This window comes from Salmo salar, chromosome ssa14 (assembly GCF_905237065.1).
Source record: "Salmo salar chromosome ssa14, Ssal_v3.1, whole genome shotgun sequence".
In the NCBI taxonomy this organism is placed as follows: domain Eukaryota; kingdom Metazoa; phylum Chordata; class Actinopteri; order Salmoniformes; family Salmonidae; genus Salmo; species Salmo salar.
Window position 1 is genome coordinate 84,144,769 of NC_059455.1, and position 16,549 is coordinate 84,161,317.

General features: G+C 41.1%; 1 protein-coding gene across 1 annotated transcript in view; it reads right to left on the bottom strand.

Annotated features, from left to right (window-relative positions):
• LOC106570456 (calcitonin gene-related peptide type 1 receptor) overlaps positions 1-16,549 on the bottom strand; it is a 127,433-nt gene that overhangs the window by 19,375 nt on the left and 91,509 nt on the right. The window contains exons 7-10 of the mRNA XM_045694897.1: positions 15,360-15,470; positions 13,821-13,933; positions 6,917-7,008; positions 1,350-1,476 (exon numbers count right to left, since the gene is read on the bottom strand). Coding sequence (XP_045550853.1) covers positions 1,350-1,476; positions 6,917-7,008; positions 13,821-13,933; positions 15,360-15,470 — 443 coding nt within the window. The remainder of the gene's footprint in view (positions 1-1,349; positions 1,477-6,916; positions 7,009-13,820; positions 13,934-15,359; positions 15,471-16,549) is intronic.

Below are 16,549 nucleotides of genomic sequence, written 5' to 3' on the forward strand. Positions count from 1 at the left end.
TCAGAACACAGACCGACCCAGTCTAAATTTGCCGCTCTAGAATTTCAACATGTTCCACTAAAGACATGTAGTATGTGCAACCAACTGTGATGGGATTTTTTTTTTTCATCCCATCCCAGGAAATCAAGACCATGTTGTCTGAGGTGTGAAAGACAAACTGCAATTTGGTACTCTCGCTTTTTAAAACAAGCAGATTATAATAAATTTAAGACAGATTGGGAAAGATGGTTCTGAGCCAATGCTGCTAGAACATAGCTATTCATATTCATTTTGAAAGCTGTCGTTCCTTCCTCCCTGTCGGTTGGATCACCAGGGTCAGCTGGTATATCTGAATAAATCTTCCACTGTGAATATGCCAGTTGGATTAGGCTTGAAGTCTGTTTCTCCAGTGAGAACCTGATGGTATAGGGAGAAGAGAAGAGACGCTGAAAATCAAACCCAGACGACAGTTATTTTCTGTGTCTGGCTAAACTGAAGGACATCTCTAAAGAGATGCTCCAATCGAGAGAATGATAACAGGACCTTACTGTATACATTGGGCCAGCAGTTTTTTACTAACCATTTAACCTAACCGGGAAAAAAACAAATGTCTCTACTCATAGGCTATCCATCTCTACAAGCCCATGTTCTAGCTATTTTTCTACATTAAGATCATCTCTACAATTCTCAAACTTGTTTTTTTATTTGTTTAGTTGTTTGTATTTTTATGGAACAGAAGCCTGTGACTCTGTAACTCTGTCTGCTGAGTCACAATACTTTATAATAACTAGCTGATTTATTCAAATAATTTCCATTGAAAGGTGGACAATGAAAATGGCTCTTAAAAGACAATACTGAAAGTATCAGAAAGGGATGATTATTCCAGATACAATAATGTCACATTCCATAGAGGCAGATTTACTATCTTCACCTTAACAGACCTCAGGATACAAAGAATTCATCGTCTGACTGAAACTCAATGAGTGGCAACTGTTCAAAAGTCTGACAAATGAAAGAAGTTTGAGTGATATGAGAAGTATAGCTCTGGGCTGTCTGTTAATGGCAAAACACATTAAAAAGATATGCTGAAAAGAAGAAATGATATTCTAACGAACGCTTTTAGAAAAAACAGCTGCACTGCAGTTGTTTGATATAGAGTAAACTCATTTGAATGAAATAAAATAGTGCTCGAGGGCTACATCGTTTTTAAGAATTCAAACAAGTATTATTTTGAAATGATCATGCAGTGCAACACAGAGTCGTACATTATATTTCCTCTTCCCATTGATCTTCTTTACCTTAAAGGTGAAATGTATTTCTGTGATGTATTGGACTGTGATATGGGTTGAGTAAAGTAAAGTGACACTTACTGGATTTCTTCCCACTACATCTGGGTTGTTGACCACTGCTATGAGGTAGATGAGGGTTAGGGCGGAGTTGAGGACATAGGAAACAAAGAGGTTCTTATGAAGCGTGATCCTTTGGCAGCTCAGGTTCCTGAGTGAAGACAAAGAAACAGCATAATAATGTTAACATATGATGTGGGCCTGGCTGTGGTTACCCCAGCAGACATTCACAGAGAGAGCTACATCAAACTATTTACTAAATGATAGAAGCCAAAAGATTAAGCTGATTATCGAATTTTCCAGTGTGAAAATATATAAGGAATGCTGTCGAGAACATAGGTTACAGAATTGTAAGTGATACAGAGACACTGTAAATTGTAAGTCTGAAACGAGAGAACAAACTTCAATATAAATCGTTAGTATGTGAAATATGAAAAATAACTTCACAGTTGATAGTCACAGATGAGAATATAATCTGCAAAGTTGGAGGTAAATTATTCTTGTCATGAGAACTGATTAAAAAAAATTATGGGACTGTACGCAAATCGATTTTTAACAACATCAAATAATGAATAATCACGATGAAAAATCCATTCTGCACGTTGCAATAAAAAACTAATCTGCAATTTCAACATATTTAATCCTACAAAAAAGATATTTCGAGCTTTGATGAAGTAAACAGGACGATAAATAACATGAACCATTGGAATGACTAACTCTGGCCCATAATGACTTAGTCAGATGTTGCGGTCATCTGAACGAAGGATCCTCTTGTAAAATATAAATAAAGATTGTCATTCCATTCAGAGCATGCTGTAAACTGGTATAAGAATACACAACAATTCTCTCAAGCAACACCAAAGAACTGAAATAATTTGCTTCGGTTCATCCGTGCTAAATACTGGCACGCACAACATCCGACAATAAGTGGAATCAGCTGTCAAAAAATATTATTGATGACTGTATTTGAGGTCCCTGTGGAGCTTCCTGATTCTCACGGAATCTGATACAGAAGCGTATTAGTCACATAATAAGTCATTTACAAAGTAGTGGGGGTAAAATCATCAGTAATCAAAAGCTACATCATCCATATGGATGGCAGTGGAATCAAATGATACTATTTTCTATAAAAGGTTAGGAAAGTAATGCCAAGCACGAGCAATTAAAGATAGGATGAAACAGTGTTTACTGGAGTGAAAACACTTTGTGCCAAACCTGTGTACAGCAACAATGTCCTGTTATCTGTCTCCAGTCATTAGGAAGCTCATGTAGCAGTCTTGCTGTAAATGTGTTGTTTATAGAAGAAGAAATCTCAGCATGGCAGCGTTAGTAAATGACTTATTCTGGGTCAGTGGTGTGTGATGTCTTTGAGAACAAGGCTACCTTTAAATGGCCCAACAGAAGTAAAAGGACGTATTAGCAGAATATCTTCAAACTAGGATAAGCAGAAAATAGAACAGACAGAAGAACGTTCTTCATCTGAAGATGCTGTATGGATGTTCTCAGACTACACCTAAACAAGCTAAAGGAGTTTCAGGGCAACGTCTGACATGCAAGGTACAGTAAAAGCTGGAACTACCAAAATGATAACCCCATGTACATTGACACTTTGATCAAACAGGCTCTGTCAAAACAGACAGCCATTTTATGACAACAAGCATCATGTATGCATTAGGACAGGATCCGACTGCACAGTGATACAATATTTTTGAAGCTAACCCAACTCTATTTTTCCACAGCTAGCCGGAGTATTTTTTATCGGTGAGTCCTGGCAGAGCTGAAGTGGAGGCCATAAATAAGAAGTGCAGCTGTACTGCGTCAAATACCACTGTAAACTGCACATCTGGGAACATTAAGACTTTCAGTTTTGTAGGGATCAGCCTATAAATATAGTGCCATGATCATAAAAACGATGTTCCCCTAAAAAGCAATGCTTTGCTTGCCATCTTTAAAACGTAATTGAGGTCATAATTAGCTGATCGCTTTGATCGTCCATTGATGCTTTACAATGCCAAGAAAGGATCTATTCTATTCTATCTGATTCGTGTCATGACACAGACACAGTGTAGTTTGAGCGTTTACTTTTGTTTTGGATAGCGGCTAGTTGGCTACTAAGATATACACCTGAACTATGTCTTAACTAGATTTATGAGCAGGTATAAACTTTGCGGAACATTGCAGTCTGTTACAGGACCTACTGTACGTTGGCTCACATTGCAGTCTGTTACAGGACCTACTGTACGTTGGCTCACATTGCAGTCTGTTACAAGACCTACTGTACGTTGGCTCACATTGCAGTCTGTTACAGGACCTACTGTACTGTACGTTGGCTCACATTGCAGTCTGTTACAGGACCTTGGCTCACATTGCAGTCTGTTACAGGACCTACTGTACGTTGGCTCACATTGCAGTCTGTTACAGGACCTACTGTACGTTGGCTCACATTGCAGTCTGTTACAGGACCTACTGTACGTTGGCTCACATTGCAGTCTGTTACAGGACCTACTGTACGTTGGCTCACATTGCAGTCTGTTACAGAACCTACTGTACTGTACGTTGGCTCACATTGCAGTCTGTTACAGGACCTACTGTACGTTGGCTCACATTGCAGTCTGTTACAGGACCTACTGTACGTTGGCTCACATTGCAGTCTGTTACAGGACCTACTGTACGTTGGCTCACATTGCAGTCTGTTACAAGACCTACTGTACTGTACGTTGGCTCACATTGCAGTCTGTTACAAGACCTACGTTGAGCCACAGCTGCATTTGCTGGTTAACACCCTACTTGCTATATCCATTTTGCTGGTTAACACCCTACTTGCTATATCCATTGAGATTTGAAACACGTCAAATGTCAACATTTTGGGAATTTTCATATTGGCAACTGAGCCAAATGAGAACTATCCCAAGTCTGTATTAACCAATATGATGCAGAAATGTTGTTTTTGCTCATGCAGTAATGTCCCTCATAATGTTTATTCAAAGATAATGGCCTAATGGTTATAGATTCTTAGAAAAAAAGGTTCCAAAAGGGTTCTTCAGCTGTCCCCACAGGAGAAACCTTTTTGGTTCCAGTTAGAATTATTTTTGATCCAGGTAGAACCCTTTTGAGTTCCATGTAGAATGAACCCTCTGTAGAAAGGGTTATCCTATAACCAAAGATGGTTATTCAAGGGTTATCCTATGGGGACAACCGGGGGAACCCTTTCAGCTTCAAGATAGCAAAAAAAATTAAGAGTGTATGGACATTTAACAACTTATCAACGGCTCAGACACGAGACGTATGTGGCAGGGACTCAAAGGGAAAACCAGCCACGTCACGGACACCTACGTCTTACTTCCGGATAAGCTAAACACCTTTTTCGCCCGCTTTGAGGATAACACAGTGCCACCAACGTGGCCAGCTACCTAGGACTATGGGCTCTCATTCTACGTGAGTAAGACATTTAAGCGTGTTAACCCTCGCAAGGTTGCCGGCCCAGATGGCATTCCAAGCCACTTCCTCGGAGCATGTGCAGACCAACTGGCAAATTCATTCTCTCCCTATCCCAGTCTGCTACACCCACAGCGTCTTTCTTTTTCCCAACGCGGTTAAGCCAAAACCACGCCCCGTTATTCACAGAGGCGTTCTACAACGCTTTGAGCGCTCTCCAAGTCCAGAAGTGAATATCACGTCACTGATTAATAACATTTGCCCATGTAGTTCAAGATTGAAAAATATATAACATAGTTCAAGATTGAAAAATATATAACATAATGTCGAGGACTGACCTAGCCATTAACGTCCCTTAACGCTCAAAGATAGATTCAATGGCTGTAGCATAGCTTATTCGACTTAATGATTAGCTAATACATATTTGAGAAATTATTAATAATAAGCATATGCTTTTACCTGACTTCTAATGATAATATAACAACTTCAAATACGGAGCTAGTAACGTTACATAGCCTAGGTAAACTTAGCTGACCTTCAAGTGAGGGAATTCGGCAGAGTTCTGAGACATTTTACAACTCTAAAAATAAATACATGGGCAAATTTGACCAAACATGATAATAATAGGCCTGCATTATGGTAGGCAGCTAATTGTTAAATTACACTTTCCATCCTTACCTTGGAAGGCCACTGTCTCTGCGCTGATCGCCTGTGAGTGAGACAACATTTGCCAGCCAATGACAGCGTAGTAGAACGCCTCTCTGAATAACCGGGCGTAGTTTGGCTTAACTGCGAAAGGGAAAAAGAAAGACGCACCCTAGACCCACTTCAATTTGCTTACCACCCCAATAGATCCACAGACGATGCAATCACCATCGCACTGCACACTGCCAGTGTTATATCAGTTGAAACACACGGCCATCTTTACAATTCAGCTATCTCAAAGGAAACACACGGCCATCTTTGCAATTCAGCTATCTCAGAGAAAACACACGGCCATCTTTACAATTCAGCTATCTCAGAGAAAACACACGGCCATCCAGTGGTGGTAAAAGTACCCAATTGTCATACTTGAGTAAAAGTATATATTCCTTAGTTGAAAGTTACTCACGTAAAAGTGATAGTCAGCCAGTAAAATACTGCATTATTAAAAGTATTTGGTTTTTACATATACTTAAGTTTCAAGAATAAAAGTAAAAATCATTTAAAATTCCTTATATTAATCAAAACAAAAATGTATTTCTCACATGCACCGAATAAAACAGGCTAACGGTAACGAGGCTACAGTATATATAAGGGTACAGGTACCTAGTCAATGTTCTGGGGAACAGGTTAGTCAAGGTAATTGAGGTAATATGTACATGTAGGTCTGGGTAAAGGGGCAAAGCAGACAGCAAGCACCATTTTCTTGTTTTAAAATGTATGGATAGCCAGGGGCACACTCCAACTCTCAGACATTATTTACAAAAGATGCATTTGTGTTTAGTGAGTCCGCCAGAGGCAGTAGGGACGACCACGTGTTCTATTGATAAGTGTATGAATATGACCATATTCCTGTCCTGCTAAGCATTCAAAATGTAACGAGTACTTTTGGTTGTCAGGGAGTAAAAAGTATGGAGTAAAAAGTACAATATTTTCTTTAGGAATGTAGTGGAGTAAAAGTTGTCAAAAATAAAAATAGTAAAGTATAGATACCCCCAAAAAACTTCTTAAGTAGTACTTTAAAGTATTTTTACTTAAGTACTTTACACCACTGCGGCCATCTTTACAATTCAGTTATCTCAGAGGAAATACACAGCCATATTTTCAGTTAAATAATGACAAGATGATTGATAAAGCACTCTCAGATCCTTAGGAGAAATATATTATACCGCCTGAACTGTATCAATCAGTCATCACCACCATCAATATTATCAAAACTTTCATCATATTTATCACCACTATCATTATCAACATCTTCATTTTCATCACGATTAGATGTGTCTTCATCTTCATCATAATCACCATTATCATCATCATCGTCATCATTATCACCATCCTCAGAAGTATTCATTAATCATGTGAAAAAAAGCTTTGATAGTCCAAGACCGACTACTCTCTCTAATCAAACCAGTAGTTTGTTTCATAAAGAAAGCAACAGCAGCATCTAGAATTACCTGAAGTAGAAGAATATGGCCAGAGAGATCAGGAGGGAGGCTATGGAGAAGGCATGACCCACAATCGCCATGTAGTACAGGATATAGGCCATCTGGAAAATACAGATACATGAACATTAAAACAAATGGGATCATACAGTGGTGCATCAAGGACATTCATGAACCATTAACCCTGATTCCATTTGCTACCTTGATGTAAAGAAAATATGAAAGGGGTGAGACTAGGACCTTAAAGGGATACTTTGGGATTTTGGCACTCATGATTATGATTATCTACTTCCCCAGAGTCAGATGAACTCGTGGATACTATTTTTATGACTCTGTGTCCAGTAGGAAGGAAGTTTTTACGAGACAATATTAACTAGTGTTACCGCAATGACAAAGTTTACAGGAACAGCTAAAATAAAAATGGTATCCACGAGTTCATCTGACTCTGGGGAAGCAGATAAAGGGCTTCACTGCCAAAATCCCAAAGTATCCCATTAAGGTCTAGGACCTGGGTATTTCAAATCAGGTCCTTAAGCTCTGCAGCACAGCTGGTTTTCATTCGTACTCTAATCACAGTGTGACTAAGCCACGCTTGAACCATTTACCATGTAGAACAGTGGTCACTAACTAGTCGATTGACTGGTCAATTTCCAAGCCATTCCTCGTCAATAACCATTTCTGTAAAAAAAACAACCATGAAGCCTTGCGTTCCTATTTTTTTAAATTAGTTTTGCGGTGTTGGCGGCAGTTGCACTTGATTCAGTAGCCCTAGGTCCGGGATGGTAAAGTGTTCCCATTTTGAACCATTTCATGTGTCTGTGTTTGCTAACTACCTCGCTCAAAGAGTGCAGTGTATAAAGTCAGAACATCTGCTGTCTCAGCCACTGCCTGTCACCAAGAGTGAACCCCAAGGCTCGATCCTAGGCCCCACGCTCTTCTCAATTTACATAAACAACATAGCTCAGGCAGTAGGAAGCTCTCTTATCCTTTATATGCAGATGATAGTCTTATACTCAGCTGGCCCCTCCCCAGACTTTGTGTTAAACGCTCTACAACAAAGCTTTCTTAATGTCCAACAAGCTTTCTCTGCTCTTAACCTTGCTTTGAACACCTCCAAAACAAAGATCAAGTGGTTTGGTAAGAAAAATGTCCCTCTCCCCACAGGTGTGATTACTAGAGCTTGAGGCAGTCACATCATACAAGTACTTGGGAGTATGGCTGGACGGTACACTGTCCTTCTCTTAGCACATATCAAAGCTGCAGGATAAAGTTAAATCTAGACTTGGTTTCCTCTATCGTAATCGTTCCTCTTTCACACCTGCTGCTAAACTAACCCAGATTCAGATGACCATCCTACCCATGCTAGATTACGGAGATGTAATTTATAGATTGGCAAGTAAGGATGCTCTTGAGCGACTAGATGTTCTTTACCATTCTGCCATCAGATTTGCCACCAATGCTCCTTATAGGACACATCACTGCATTCTATACTCCTCTGTAAACTGGTCATCTCTGTATACCCGTCGCAAGACCAACTGGTTGATGCTTATTTATAAAACCTTCTTAGTACTCACTCCCCCCATCTGAGATATCTGCTGCAGCCCTCATCCTCCACATACAACACCGTTCTGTCAGTCACATTCTGTTAAAAATCCCCAAATAAAATACATCCCTGGGTCGCTCGTCTTTTCAGTTCGCTGCAGCTAGCGACTGGAACGAGCTGCAACAAACACTCAACCTGGAATAAAACCAATAGAACAGGAGAACGCATATTATGAGGAAGTCTAATCTCAATCTCTTCATTCAAAGACTCCATCATGGACACTCTTACTGACAGTTGTGGCTGCTTTGCGTGATGTTGTCTCTACCTTCTTGCCCTTTGTGCTGTTGTCTGTGCCCAATAATGTTTGTACCATGTGTTGTGATGCTACCATGTTGTGTTGCTGCCATGTTGTGTTGCTACCATGTGTTGTCATGTTGCATTGCTACCATGCTGTGTTGTCATGTGTTGCTGCCTTGCTATGTTGTTGTCTTAGGTCTCTCTTCATGTAGTGTTGTCTCTCTTGTCGTGATGTGTGTTTTGTCCTATATTTTAATTTAATTTATTTATATTTTTAATCCCATCCCCCAACCCCGCAGGAGGCCTTTTGCCTTTTGGTAGGCCGTCATAGTAAATAAGAATTTGTTCATAACTGACTTGCCACTTGGCAGGCCCAGAGAGCAAATCAAGTGCACCTATATGTCTACTGCTGGCCAATCAGATAGCTCAGATCACTGTGTCTGCACGGTTTCCTAGAGCCATAGACTGTAAAAGAAGTTGATTTAAAAACATATTTATTTATATATTTCACCTTTATTTAACCAGGTAGGCTAGTTGAGAACAAGTTCTCATTTACAACTGCGACCTGGCCAAGATAAAGCATAGCAGTTCGACACATACAACAACACAGAGTTACACATGGAATAAACAAACATACAGTCAATGATACAGTAGAAAAAAAGAAAACAAAAAGTCTATATCCAGTGAGTGCAAATGAGGTAAGAAAAGGGAGTAAAGGCAATAAATAGGCCATAGTGGCAAAATAATTACAATATAGCAATTAAACACTGGAGTGATAGATGTGCAGAAGATGAGTGTGCAAGTAGAGACACTGGGGTGCAAAGGAGCAAGATAAATAAATAAATACAGTATGGGGATGAGGTAGTTGGATGGGCTGTTTACAGATGGGCTATGTACAGGTGCAGTGATCTGTGAGCTGCTCTGACAGCGGGTGCTTAAAGCTAGTGAGGGAGATATGAGTCTCCAGCTTCAGTGATTTAGTTCGTTCCAGCCATTGGCAGCAGAGAACTGGAAGGAAAGATGGCCAAAGGATGAATTGGCTTTGTGGGTGACCAGTGAGATATACCTGCTGGAGCACGTGCTACGAGTGGGTGCTGCTATGGTGACCAGTGAGCTGAGATAAGGTGGGGCTTTACCTAGCAGAGACTTGTAGATGACCTGGAGCCAGTGGGTTTGGCGACGAGTATGAAGCGAGGGCCAGCCAACGAGAGCATACAGGTCGAAGTGGTGGGTATTATATGGGGCTTTGGTGACAAAACGGATGGCACTGTGATAGACTGCATCCAATTTGTTGAGTAGAGTGTTGGAGGCTATTTTATAAATGACATCGCCGAAGTCGAAGATCGGTAGGATGGTCAGTTTTGTGAGGATATGTTTGGCAGCATGAGTGAAGGAGGCATTTTTGCGAAATAGGAAGCCGATTCCAGATTTAATTTTGGATTGGAGATGCTTAATGTGAGTCTGGAAGGAGAGTTTACAGTCTAACCAGACACCTAGGTATTTGTAGTGTTGGAATCGGCTAAACTTTGAACATTGAGATATTAAATGAATGATAGGAAATGAAAGAGACTGGGTGTTATGTTAGAAGTTAATGGTTCTCTGAAAAAAGACAGAAGGCTTTGGAATGTGTTTGATGGAGGAGAGGAGAGCGATGGGTTGATATAGGGAAGACAGATGGACATCTCTGTATTAGATGAAAGAGGGGTTGAGGTCAGGAGGTGAGGAGGTGAGGACAGATTCTCTTAAGAGTAATAAATGTTTGGAATCCTGTTACCCTCTTTATTAGCTTCCTGTAGAGCCATAAAATGTAAGGATTGGAGAGAAAGAGGAGTGTCTTAAGTGGGATGTATATAAACTGTGATGTCTGAAATGTTTTGCTGTCTGATTTCAGCTGTACAGAACCTTTGGGATGAATAAACTTGGTTAAAGCTTCTCTAGTGTCCGTGGGTTATTTACTCTGAAAAATAAGAACCTAACAGTAGTTATCCACATATACTAAGTCAGAGCCGTCCAGAGTAGTGATGCTGGACGGGCGGGCAGGTGCGGGCAGTGATCGGTTGAAGAGCATGCATTTAGTTTTACTTGCATTTAAGAGCAGTTGGGAGGCCACGGAAGGAGAGTAGTATGGCATTGAAGCTCGTCTGGAGGTTAGTTAACACAGTGTCCAACGAAGGGCCTGAAGTATACAGGATGGTGTTGTCTGCGTAGAGGTGGATCAGAGACCACAGGCCCTCCGATTTGACACACTGAACTCTATCAGAGAAGTAGTTGGTAAACCAGGCGAGGCAATCATTTCAGAAACCAAGGCTGTTGAGTCTGCCAATAAGAATGTGGTGATTGACAGAGTCAAAAGCCTTGGCCAGGTCGATGAATATGGCTGCACACTAATGTCTCTTATCGATGGCGGTTATGATATCATTTAGGACCGTGAGCGTGGCTGAGGTGCACCCATGACCAGCTCTGAAACCAGATTGCATAGCGGAGGTCGATTCGAAATGGTCGGTAATCTGTCTGTTAACTTGGCTTTCGAAGACCTTAGAAAGGCAGGGTAGGATAGATATAGGTCTGTAGCAGTTTCGGTCTAGAGTGTCTCCCCCTTCGAAGAGGGGGATGACCGCTGCAGCTTTCCAATCTTTGGGAATCTCAGGTGATAGGAAAGAGGTTGAACAGGCTAGTGATAGGGGTTGCAACAATTTCGGCAGATCATTTTAGAAAGAGAGGGTCCAGATTGTCTAGCCCGGTTGATTTGTAGGGGTCCAGATTTTGCAGCTCTTTCAGAACATCAGCTATCTGGATTTGGGTGAAGGAGAAATCGAGGAGGCTTGGGCGAGTTGCTGTGGGGAGTGCAGGGCTGTTGACCGGGGTAGGGGTAGCCAGGTGGAACGCATGGCCAGCTGTAGAAAAATGCTTATTGAAATTCTCAATTATAGTGGATTTATCGGTGGTGACAGTGTTTCCTAGCCTCAGTGCAGTGGGCAGCTGGGAGGAGGTGCACTTATTCTCCATGGACTTTAGTGTCCTAGAACTTTTTTGAGTTTGTGCTACAGGATGCAAATTTCTACTTGAAAAAGCTAGCCTTAGCTTTCCTAACTGCCTGTGTATATTGGTTCCTAACTTCCCTGAAAAGTTGCATATCACGGGGGCTATTCGATGCTAATGCAGAACGCCACAGGATGTTTTTGTGCTGGTCAAGGGCAGTCAGGTCTGGAGAGAACCAAGGGCTATATCTGTTCCTGGTTCTACATGTTTTGAATGGGGCATGCTTATTTAAGATGGTGAGGAAGGCACTTTTAAATAATGACCAGGCATCCTCTACTGACGGGATGAGGTCAATATCCTTCCAGGATACCCGGGCCAGGTCGATTAGAAAGGCCTGCTCTCTTTCGCGTCGTCTGAGATTCCCAAAGATTGGAAAGCAGCTGCGGTCATCCCCCTCTTCAAAGGGGGGGACACTCTTGACCCAAACTGCTACAGACCTATATCTATCCTACCTCTCTAAAGTCTTCGAAAGCCAAGTCAACAAACAGATTACCGACCATTTCGAATCCCACTGCACCTTCTCCACTATGCAATCTGGTTTCAGAGCTGGTCATGGGTGCACCTCAGCCACGCTCAAGGTCCTAAACGATATCTTAACCGCCATCGTTAAGAAACAATACTGTGCAGCCGTATTCATTGACCTGGCCAAGGCTTTCGACTCTGTCAATCACCACATCCTCATCGGCAGACTCAACAGCCTTAGTTTCTCAAATGATTGCCTCGCCTGGTTCACCAACTACTTCTCTGATAGAGTTCAATGTGTCAAATCGAAGGGCCTGTTGTCCGGGCCTCTGGCAGTCTCTATGGGGGAGCCACAGGGTTCAATTCTTTGGCCGACTCTTTACTCTGTATACATCAATGATGTCGCTCTTGCTGCTGGTGACTTTCTTTCGCTGGGCGGGCCATTTGAATTTTTGGGGGCAAAATTAGAGTATACCCACTTCTCCAGGCACCACTACACCACTGAGTACAGCAAAGTGTTCCGATAAGCTTGCGTTGTTATTCTTAGCTGCTTGTGTTGTTTTTTTTTATAATTCACTTTCTCTCATCATAGGAGTAACAACAGGAATTGGTGCATGAGGAAGAGATAATGTAGTGCGACTTGAGTTCCACCATCAGCTGGAAGAATGTGTCTCCTGTTCTCAGCAAAGGGAGGAGGGAGAGCGGAGAGACGGGTGAGAGGCAGCCTCACCGCTGCTCCCTCCCTCCCCTCAGGCTGATCATCAGATGCAGGCCATCAGTCCAATAAAAATAAAATTATATTTTGCCCACTCAGCTGTGGCTCACAAGTAATACAACAAATGATCTATTATCAGTGTGATCATATACCTACATTTTTTAAATATAATTAAAAATTGTCTGACAAGAACATTGGCAGGGCAATTCAAGCATAGCCAATATGCAGTGATAATGTATTGAGCCTAAAGCGTACTGCACAAACTTCATTGCTACAGAACTGTTTTTAATTGGTTAATGTTGCATAGGCTCATGTTTTTCAAGTCATGTTTAAAAACAAACTGAGCGGTAGATCTCGGCATGCATTTTGACTCAGAAAGAGATCCTGACTTATAAAAGGCTGGTGACCACTGACGTAGACAAATAGTCATAGCATTCTTTGTGTCCTCAGGATGCCCTGCTATAGCACTTTGTGACATCTGCTGATTTAAAAAGGGCTTTATAAATACATTATAAATTTGATTGATTTAAGAAACCAGCCCTGCCTGTTTCCCATTGCTAGGGTCAGGAGTTTTACTACTACTCACTGGTCAGAAATAGAAACCTTTGCCAGCTTAATTTGACCAGTTGTTCCCTCTATGACCTCTTCCATATGTCATGATTGTAAAATGTCATCAAGAGGAAGCTTTATCTAGCTTAATTTAACACATTTTTCCCACCTTTGTCTCCTCTGCATTGAATATACCTGTATTATCCCCTTGAGAAAATGTTCCCTTATTGTGATTGTAAAATGGGATCAAGTGTATGCTCAAAATAGCATGTATAAATGGGATTGATGGATCACTCTGTGACAACCCTTACCTTCAGCTTGCCTGTAGTGTGGAAGTTACACAAGGTGTAGTTGGACCACGTCCTATTGGTGTCTGGGTGGCGGAACCACTGTCCTGATTCGCTACAGATCTTTGTAGCTTTTTCTGATGAAACAATCAAGTAGGACTAATTTACATTTTAGTCATTTAGCAGATGCTCTTATCCAGAGTGACTTACAGTAGTGAATGCATACATTTCATACATTTCTTTTCTTTTTTCCATACTGGTCCCCCGTGGGAATCAAACCCACAACCCTGGCATTGCAAACACCATGCTCTACCAACTGAGCCACACGGGACTGTTAAACATGCTATGAAACATGTTTAACACTTAGACACTTAAAGGAGTAGTTCACTATTTTACAACTTGATGTTAGATGGTTCCTCACCTCGAAAGTAGTCTATGGTAGTCTATGACACTTAAAGGTCGACTTTGGACAAAAACCGCAAAAATAACGGCTTTAAACTGTATAACTGATCAATGCACCATCATACCAGGTCATTGAATGCAAAAATAAATACAAATAAAATGATGAATGAGATATTTGGCTACAGAAGTGCCATTTCTTACCGATCTCTACAGCTTCTGTCCAAAAACTTATCCTGTGAAATGACGTCAACACATACTGGAGGACTTACTGACTAGCTACAAGTGGCTAGCTTAGCTAACGAACTAGCTACGTCGGTCGCGGCGCCCATGACCAGGATGACACATCGATGAACCACCAAATGCACACCCCATATCTGTTTGAAAATTGAGAAAGAGGCGAGTTGGACCGTTTTGTGTGCCCAAAGTTGACCTTTAAACATAAACACTTAAACTGTGCAACATGTCCATAAGCTTTGCAACCTCTTGAAACCATGAATAATGAATTAAAGGTCCAATTGCAGCCGTTGATACTGTGATATCAAATCATTTATGGGTAACAATTAAGGACCTTACTGTTATTGTTTTTAATTAAAATGGGCAAAAATAGATTATTAGCAAAGAGCAATTTCTCATGCAAGAATGTTGCTAGGACTGTCTGGGAGTGGTCTCAGTGGGAGGTGGAAACTGAAAACTAGCTGTTGGCAGAGAGGTTTGGAACTCTCTTTCTTATTGGTCTAATAACTAATTTACCCCCTGGTGATGTCACCAGGCAGGCCAAAACTCCATCCCACCAAAACAGGCTGAAATTTCAAGCCATCTTTTCAAACAACTAAAAGGGTTTTATCATCATTTTCACAATTTCACAGTATTATTCCAACCTCATAGAGTTCAAATATATATAAAGCACTAGGCCTTTAAATACTATGAATATTTTAAATTCAAGCCAAGTTCCACAGTGATGCGTTTATCACAAGGAGTTAACAAGTCAGCATTGGAGCGTCTGACCGACCAGAACTTTGACTTTATTTATTCTTGCTTGTAGTTTACAGAACGTAAAGAAATGCAGAATTTACATAGTAAAAAAATAGCATAGAAAACAAACGCACACACATAGAGACAAACAGGACACAAAAACAAACGCCTCTTATAGCCAGGCCTTACCTGTGGAGTCGAAGTCAGGGAAATAGTTGGGGCAGTTCTGCCAGGTGACTGTCCCAGCAGGTGTATCATCCCAGCACAGCCAGCCATCCCAGGTCCGGTTACAGTACAGCCCTGCACCGCCAGCAACACACAACCAGACACAGCACACGAATGAAGACTCACTGTGAAAACACTACGTAGTTTAGCTTAGTGAAACCAGCTGTAGGCTACATATTTGGCCACACTCGTCTGTCATCTGTCTACTGGAATAGCATGTTAATCGTAGCTCTGCACAGTGACATTGTTTGGCTCTGTGATTTGTGACCGTACCTGTCTTTGTGGGTTCTTCTGATTGTGTGCTGTAACCTTGAAGTGGCTATGAAATGTATTATATTCTATTATAATTCTATTCTGGAATAATCACACACTCTGAGTTTGTATTATTATACACTTTTAAAACCAATACGTTTTTCTGCCAACTTTAGCATCCAGTGAATTTTTTGCCGACTTTTCTTTATAAAAGATATTGCCAGTTACAAAGCCTCTACTTTTATTTCCGCCAACCTTACCTAGTCATGATTGAGGAAAAGTTCTGCCTACTATAAAATGTATCCGTAATGCTGTGGTGGCATTGGCAAGCACTACGCCAGGCCCGTTTCAATACGGCCCGCGCTATCATGCTGAGATCACATAAAGAATTTGCGATTGTAAAGTTCCGAAAAAATTATTTGTTATTCAAATTAAAAGACCAATGAACACTCGCCTAATGATTTAACTCCCACCGCTTGTGGGACATTTATTTTGAAGGCACAAGGACAGACGGTAACTGATAGGCTGACATACACGTCACAGTTACAAATAGCAGCTATCTAGAAATTGCGCAAAAATTCGTTTTTCAAAGAAAAGAAAAGGAAATTAGACAATAAATGTAGGGTGTTTCAGCAAGAGTGGACATCGAAATATGTATTTATTGAGGTATCAGGGAAAGCTGTGTGCTTAGTGTGCAAAGAGAGCATCGCTGTCCTGAAAAACTACAACTTGTCGCGACACTTCCAGACGAAGCATGCAGAGAAATAGAGGAATATGTCTTCTGAGCAGAGGGCAAGTGCATCGAAAGAGTTGCTTTCTCAGTTGCAAAAGCAGCAAGGACTTTTCACAAAACTGCATTCAGCAAACAACGGAATTGCTAGAGTTAGCTATGTACTGTCCCA